This window comes from Hipposideros armiger, unplaced genomic scaffold (assembly GCF_001890085.2).
Source record: "Hipposideros armiger isolate ML-2016 unplaced genomic scaffold, ASM189008v1 scaffold_500, whole genome shotgun sequence".
NCBI lineage: Eukaryota > Metazoa > Chordata > Mammalia > Chiroptera > Hipposideridae > Hipposideros > Hipposideros armiger.
Genome location: NW_017731850.1, coordinates 1,177,342 through 1,185,952, shown reverse-complemented (window position 1 = coordinate 1,185,952; position 8,611 = coordinate 1,177,342). Strand labels below are relative to the sequence as shown.

Here is an 8,611-nt window from a genome sequence, read left to right as displayed (position 1 = left end):
CCTGCCACCTATTGACAGCTCAGTGGCAGCTCAGCTCGGGCCGGGCATCGAACCACTGTTGCTCAGAGCTCAAACTCTTGAGTGAGCTCTTAACTAACTAAGCCACTCAGTCAGCCCTGTTTTAGCACATATTTAAATAAGCTCTTTAGTATCACCTGTATTTATGTGTATAATTTGATGAGTTTGACAAAATATACAGTTTTGTAACCACCACCACAATCATGATATAGAATATTTCCCACATTCCAAATATTTCCCTTGTGACTCCTTTTAGTCAATGCTCTCCCTAACCTCAGCCCCAGATAACTAGTGATCTGCTTTTTGTCTCTGGAGGGGTTTTTGTTTTGTTTTGTTTTGTTTTGTTTTGTTTTGTTTTGTTTTGTTTTGTTTTAGCTGAGCCATCCTGCCACCTGTTGACGGCTCAGCAGCAGCTCAGCTCGGGCCAGGACTCAAAACGCTGTTGTTCAGAGCTCCGCACTCTTGAGCGAGCTCTTAACCAACTGAGCCACTCGGCTGGCCCTAGTGGAGTTTTTTTTAGAATCAAATGGAATCAAACAAAAGACAATCACAAAGTATGTTATTATTTCACTTAGCATAATGCCTTTGAGATTCATGTATGCTATTACATTTATCAACAGTTGGTTCCTTTTTATTACTGAGTAGTATTTTATGGTATGGATGGAACTACCACAGGTTTTTCTTCTGTTTACCAGTTGATGGAAATTTGGGTTCTTTCCAGTTTGGTGATATGATGACTAAAGCTGCTGTAAACATTTGTGTGCAAGTCTTTGTGTAAACACATGTTTTAACTTCTGATGGGTAAATACCCAGGTGGGGTTGCTGGATGGTTTCTTTTTTATTATTATTAAAATTTATTGGGGTGACAATGGTCAACAAAACTACATAGGTTTTAAGTGTACAATTCTATAATGCATCATCTATATATTGCATTATGTGTTCTCCACCCAGAATGGTCTTTTAAATGTATGCTTAATTTGATGAGAAACTGTCAATTGGTTTTCCAAATTTGCTGAATAACAGTCTACATTCCCACCAGCAACATACGAGAATTGACGTTGTTCTACATCATTGCTAATGCTTGATATTGTTAGTCTTTGCAGCATACTTTGCAGCATAAGACATTTAATCTCTTCATGGCTCATTACGTGATTCAGCACACACTGAATAGCTGTCATGTGCCTGATCCTTACATAGGTGTTGGGACATCCTGGACGTTGTATTTTAAACAGACATTAGACAATTAATTCATCCAGTAACTTTGATAAATTCTATCATAGCTTTCCTGTATATTCTTTTGGGTTTCCTATGGAGGCAATCATATCAGGAAAACATGACTAGTAGATCATTCCCTTTTTCTTGAAATACTGTCTTTACTAGGCTGCTCATCTTTACTAGGTTGCTGCAGGAATCCATTCTCCTGATTGGCCTTCTCTCTCCCTGGCTACCACTTGGGGTGGTCTTCTTTGGTGGTTCTTCTTCATCTTCTTGACTTTTTACAGTTGAAGTGCTTTTCAGTATTCAGTCTTCGAAAAGCTTCTCTTTTCTAACTGTACTCACAGCTTTAATGACCACCACCTGATGGATTTATTTTAACTATCTATATTTTATAAAACTGCAAATTTACATCTCCATCCTAGACTGGTGCCCTGAACACTATACTTGAATATTTACTTGACTGCTGACTCAGTATCTCATTTTGGTTGGCAAACATCAATAATAATAATGATAACACCTACCAACACAAAGCCCACTAACACAAACTCTACCACCACCAACATTTATATGGTGCTTACAAAAAGCCAGGGACTATTCTAAGAGCTTTATATAAATTAACTATTTTTAAAAATTTAACTTAATAGGCATCCCAATCTTATCATCCAAAACCAAACCCCTTATTCTTCCACCAAAATTTGCTCTACCTATAGTCTTCCCTATTTCAATTAATAACATCTTCATCTATTTGGCTGCTAAGGCCCAAAGCTTGGAACTATTCTTTAGTCCTGCCTTTTTTTTTTTTTAACCCTCCTCTGAGCAAATACTATTGGCTCAACTTCAAAACAATCCCAAATTGCCACCAACTCTCATTATCTTTCTTGGTCTGGTCCTGTCCAAGACATCATCTCTAATGTAATTTCTTGCAATAGCCTAGTAACAGATCTCTCTCTTCCCCTCTTTTTCTCCTATAATTAATTCACAACATGGTAGTGAGAGTGATTCATTACACAAAAGTCAGATCATGAAACTCCTCTGCTCAAAATCCTCTTTGTCCATGTCCTCCCATATTGCTCAGAGTAAAACCCAAATTCCTTAGTGCACCTGGTAGGTCCCACCCAGTGACCTGTCTGTCCTCTAAGCCTCCCCCCGTTAACCCTCTGCCCTCGTTGTGTCCCATCCCTCCTGCCTCACTGCTGTTTCTACATCTCACCAGGCACAATCATATCTAAGTAGTTGTCCTTGACTTATTTACTTACCGGAGAGAGGAACACTGGATCCCATTTTACCTCACCTATCAAGTCACAGGGATGTATATGATTTTTTTTTTGCAAATTTGTTTTATTAGCTTCAGGTGTACAAAGCAATGTAATTGTTAGACATTTACACCCCTCACAAAGTGATAACCCCCCCTCCAATCTACTGCCCCTCTAACATTATATATAGCTGTTATAATACCATTGACTCTATTCCCTATGCTGTACTTTATATCCTGTGACTACATATATATTTAATAATAGTTGACATTCAGTATTATTCCACTTCACTTTCTGTTGTGCAGCGCAGTGGTCAGGCATCTACACATTCTATGACGTGATCCCCTGATATGTCCAGCACCCATCTGGCACCTTACGTGATCTGTACAACATTGTTGATTATATTCCCAATACTGTATTTCATATCTCCATGGCAATATTGTGGCTACCAGTTTATATTTTCTAATCCCTCACCTTTTCCCCCATCCCTACCCCCTCCTGATTAGCAAATCAGTTTTTTCTCTTATATCTCTAAATCTGTTTCTGTCTTGTTTGCTTGTTTATTCAGTTCTTTAGATTCCACATGTAAGTGAGATCATTTGTCTTTCTCAGTCTTATTTCACTTAGCATAATGTTCTCTAGGTCTATCCATATCGTTGCAAATGGTAAGATTTCATTCTTCTTTATGACTAATAGTCCATTGTGTAAATGTAGCACAGTTTCTTAATCCAGTCATCTACCGATGGACATTTTAGTTGTTTCCATGTCTTGGCTATTGCAAATAGCACTGCAATAGACATAGGGGTGCATATATTTTTTGAATTAGTGTTTTGTATTTCTTTGGATAAATACCCAGGAGTGGAATTGCTGGTTCAACAGGTAGTTCTATTTTTAGTTTTTTTTGAGGAAACTCCATACTGATTTCTATAGTGGCTGCCCCAGTTTTCAATCCCACCAGCAGTGCACGAGGGTTGCCTTTCCTCCACATCCTCATTAACACTTGTTGATTTATTGATGATGCCATTCTGACAGGTGTGAGGTGGTATCTCATTGTGTTTTTTATTTGCATTTCCCTGGTGATTAGTGATGTTTGAGCATCTTTTCATGTCTGTTGGCCATCTGTATGTCCTCTTTAATCCTGACCTGTAAATGAAAACTTCAAACCATCAGTATTCATGGAGTGCCCATAGTGCTGTTGTAAGCACCACTGGGCTACAAAACAAGTAGAAGACACAGTCTCGGCCTAGATAACTGGGTGCTTAGTGTCGCTTGCCCATATTTCTCAAAACAGCACAAAGCAAAATAATGATTTGAATAGAGGTTTAAATTAAACTCTATTGAATTCCTACAGTATACTATTTTTGCCTACCTCTTACACCTACCTGAATAAATGACTTACAAATTTTCCCCTTCAACTTTTCAACTGGCGATTTGTTTACTCAACAAATTATTTTACCAATGAACACTGTCATTTGGTATAATTGAACATTTCCCAGCACTTGAGAAGAATGTATAAAATCAGGCAAAATCCAATTGATTGTATGTATTTTGTATACTTTAAGACTTGTTTATATATATCTAGGACTACTGTTATTTTTTTGTTATTTAAACAAAAACTTTGCCATAATCCCTGTAAGCCTATCACCAGTAGAAAAAAAAATGTGTGATTATATTGAAGTGGCATATTAAAATACTTCAAAGTATATTATTGAAAGGAGCACATTATTTCACCTGCAGAAAAATTTTTTTAGCTTAAAGAAATATCAGTTTTGGAAGTAATTATTTTTTAATAAAATAGCCTTCTTTAAAGATAATATTTCCATGAGAAAATAGGGAAAAAAATATGAGAATTCTTTAAATTCAAAACGGGGCTAAATTGAGTTCAGCATTTTCTTGCCCAAAGCAGAGTTTCCTTTTATCTCTCAAAAATACCAACAGGAGGCGAAGGGCTGAGCTTCCTTGACAATTACACTCCAGCTCTCCCTCTGTAAGCTTTATTCCCAAATGTACTTGGGAACGAACTTCTGACTCCAGACAAATGACTGTTAGTTCAGTTCCTACCTGCCAATCACAATATTTGGGGTATCTGTGCCAGTCTCTGGGTCAGCCTGATGATAAGATTACAGGACCTGTTAGTTTAGTTCATTAGCAGAAATTCATTCTATCTAGACACTGCAAGCTGCGGTTTGTGTTGAGGGTGGGGGTGGGGAATGCCAGGGGCCCGCCTGGATGCGCTGGTTTTTCTTACTAGGAAGTGGTAAAGGAAAGCACTATTTCCCCTTTGGGATCCCTATTTCCCCCTTTCAGTTCCTCTGTTTGGGCCAGACAATAGAAGCCTCTAGGCCCCCTTCTCCTGGCACCCGGTCCCTGTCGCCCCTTCGTCCCCTCTTTCCCTCCCCACCCCTCACCCACCAGCTTTCCCAACTCCGGCTCCAGGCGGAGATTTGTCAGAACCGCTCGGTTGAGACTGATTATGATTGCAGCAGATGGGCTGGATTTGACAGCCCGATTCTAAGCAGCTTCTGATGGGGGGGGGGCGGAGGAACAGGGAGGGGGAGTCAGTGGGGGGCGGGAATCTATGGGCCGGAGCTGCCTAGTACAAGCGCACCAGCGCAGCCCGGCCAGGCGCGCCTGGGCAGCTGTTTAACGCGCGCCTCCAGGAGGAAAGTGGCACTCAGACCCGAGGGGCTCCAGGAACGCCAGTGAAACACCCCATTGCCGAGAGGGCGCGGAGACACCCAGAGGCAGGCGCAGGGGGACCAGTGGAACACAAAGCGGAAGAGAGCGAGGGAGCACGGTGTCCTGACTACCCCGAGCGGTGGGCTGGCTGTGGAGCGCGCGTGGCCCAGGCTACCGCCGCGGGCTCTGGGCATGGCAAGTTTGCCAACTCCGGGCTCTGCGGCCAGCGCCTGGCTGCCCCCGAAGTGACAGCACTGCAGCTTCTGCCCCCCGGGGGGCGGCGCCCACCCCGCCCCCGACCCACTGCAAAATGCTCCAACACAGGCCAGGTAAGGAGATGCCAGCCCGCTCCCGTCCCAGGCGCGTCCCCAGCACTATGCTGTCCCGACCTCTCCCGGTCCCTCTGCTCCCACTAGTCCCGGCTGACTCCCTGCTTCTGTGCCTCCCTCTGTGGTCTCTTGGGTCCATCTCGGCACTCTGCCGCCCTCCCTCACTGTCGCCCTTCTTTTCCTCCTTACCAGATCCCAACACCAGGGGGAGAAGTTTAGGTAGGAGGCGCGAGGTTATGGGCTCTCTTCCCACGCGTTCGCGCGCCTGGACACCCGAGGCTGGAAGGCGGGTGGGAACCAGGTGGGTTTGTGTGCTCTCTCATCCACCTTCCCGGGCCCACGCAGTCCCTGCCCCGCACAACACACACACACACACACACACACACACACACACACACGCGCGCGCGCACGCACGCACACACAACCCTTTCCACCTGTGGGTCGTTCCTTTTGTGCTGGAAGTAAAAAGGAAAACATGCACACGTGGAAACACAATTCCACGCGGCATCCTCCAGAAACTTCTGAATGGTGCGGGGGAGAGGGGTGGCAGGGAGTGAGCAGATCCGACCCTCCCAAGAGCAGGATCAGCGCCCATTCTGCCCCTTGGCCTTGGCTCCTTGTCCAGGTGCTAGCAGAGCGAGGTGCCCCCAGGGGAGCCTGGAGGCTGCTGTACTTGGCACGGGCATTGCTGTGCCACCAGACTCCCCCCAACCCCCAACCCCAGGGGCCAGCCTGGACCACTGCCTGGCCTGGCCCCAGCAGGGCGTGCCTGCCTCACCCCCCTCCTGTCCCCCGTAATCCACCCCCCGGCCAATCACCAGTGGGTCCCTAACCGTGTCTATCCAACGGCTCAGGTCCTCTAGCTCTGGCCGCCCCTCCCTTTCTGCAGCCGCCCCAGCTCGCCAGGAGCTATAAGTGTGTGCCCTGTTGCTACTGGCAACTGCCTGTGCAGAAAGCTCAGCCCCCAAAGCAGCTTAATGTTGATTGATGGGCAGAAATACGATATTTTCTGGAGCTTAGTGGGCGCTGGTGCAGAGGCCCTCCCTGCTGCTGGAGCCCTATTGAACGCCTGGGTAGCAGGCAGTCTTCCTTCCCTCCTAGGCCCCACCCTACCCCACCCCTTAGTAAAAAGGGGCCTTTAGGATATCCTCATCCCCTAGGGTTAAATTCCATGCCCGCTTTTGCTTTCCCGAGTAACCAACAGCCGCCCCAGAGTTTCCCGTCTTCTTCTCCAGGCTTCTGTTGAGTCAGATAGAAGAGGCCCTGTTTCTGGACATGACCGTCCTCTTTTCTATTTTTATCCCCCACCTCCTCACACACCCCTCCCTACACATAGGCACTTAAAACGGATCACCTCTTTAATGACCAGAGGTATTCCTGCAAACGCTCATGAAAGCATTTTCCCAAAAATAATTAATTTCATATCAATAACTCTTCCTCAGCTACTGCTCCACTCCCACTGTGCCTCTTCCCTCTCTCTTCCCACAAAGTCTTGTCATTTTCACCTCTAGCAAGACAGGGTCTGGGGAATACGGCGGCACTTCCACTGCTCAGTGCTGAGACAACCTTTACTGCTTCTGTGGTTTTTTATTTGCTTGTTTTTCATTTTAACCCCCTCCAACTCATTACCCCTTCCTTTTTCTGAGATGGCAGCTTCCTTCTTTAGACCATATGAACTACAATAATACGAATTTCCTGGGCTACTAGAAATTCCTGCCCCAACCTGTGCTTCTTCTCTCCCTCCCCAATACTGACTGAAAAGGGACACATTTCATCATCGGACAAGTTCTCTTCAGAAGAACTTTTTGTTCTGCAGCATTTTTTCTCAGCACCCCAGGCTTTTCGGCAGAGTATTTTCATGACCTAAATTGTCACACCTAGCTTTGTTTTGCCTGTTGACATTAATTTGGAAAACGATGTGATGTTTTAAAGTCATTCATTTATTCATCCAAACAAAACTTCCTTGAGAGGCTCTGCTGTGTCGGGTACCAATGTGGACCCTGGGTTGGGGATGAAACAAAGGCTAGGCCCAAATGGCTCTCAGCATTTTAAAACCCACATTACAGCTGGACTGTGGTTATTGCTGTGATGGCTAATATTATAACAGCACCCTACATGTGCCCGGGACTTTACAGTTTACAAAGGGCTTTCAGAGGCATTATCTCCTTTAATCCCAGCAGCAGGAATTTTAAATAGCGGGGATTCCACCCAAAGGCCCAGTAACGCTCACCAATCCTGCTTAACCCAAAAGAAAGAGAATCTTGCAAATCATCCCAACAGCTGATGGAGCTTTAAAATACAGAATAAACAATTCAGAAGAAGCTTTTGAAGCTTAGTTACAGGAATGTAGTTTGGAGAAGATGCGTGAAATGCATGTAACATGCACATTACCAGGAAGTCATCATGGGAAAACACTCCATCCTGAGACTGGTCCCCCAGTGAGCTGCTGGCTGCTGGAAGTAGACTTTCCAGGGTTCTGGACTGTTGCCTTATCCTAGGATATAAAACAAGACAAAATCATGAGCACGAAGTTGCTGGGAGACTAGCAAATTAAGCAAAATGAGTAGGCAGTGAAGTTACTTTCTTTAGCTACAAGGCATTCTTGAGATATCTGCAAGTTCCTAGTATATATTTACTTTAGAAATGGAGCAATTTTCCATACTTAGAGCATAAAAAATGAGTTTGTGTGCCTTGTGTGAGCCATATGAAGATGATCAAAGTTTTCATCATTTTTACTCATTACGTGGAAAACCAGGGGTATCTCAGGTGGATAAGTGGCAGTTTGTCTTTTTTATTATTTACAGTCATGCACCACTTAACGACAGGGATGTATGCTGAGAAACGTGTCGTTAGGTGATTTTGTCGTTGTGCGAACATCATAGAGTGTACTTACACAAAACTGATGGTATAGCTTACTACTGTAATTGTATGTTCTGTACTTTTATACAAGTAGCAGTGCAGTAGGTCTGTTTGCACCAGCATCTCCGCAAACACATGAGTAATGTGTTGAGCTGCAACGTTAGCTAACACATCACTAGGTGATTGGAATTTCTCAGCTGTTTTTTTTTTCCAGCTTCTTTATCATCTTATGGGACCACCATCCTATATGCAGTC

General features: G+C 44.4%; 1 protein-coding gene across 1 annotated transcript in view; it reads left to right on the top strand.

Annotated features, from left to right (window-relative positions):
- NCKAP5 (NCK associated protein 5) overlaps positions 1-8,611 on the top strand; it is a 940,156-nt gene that overhangs the window by 306,820 nt on the left and 624,725 nt on the right. The window contains exon 5 of the mRNA XM_019667544.1: positions 4,905-4,949. Coding sequence (XP_019523089.1) covers positions 4,905-4,949 — 45 coding nt within the window. The remainder of the gene's footprint in view (positions 1-4,904; positions 4,950-8,611) is intronic.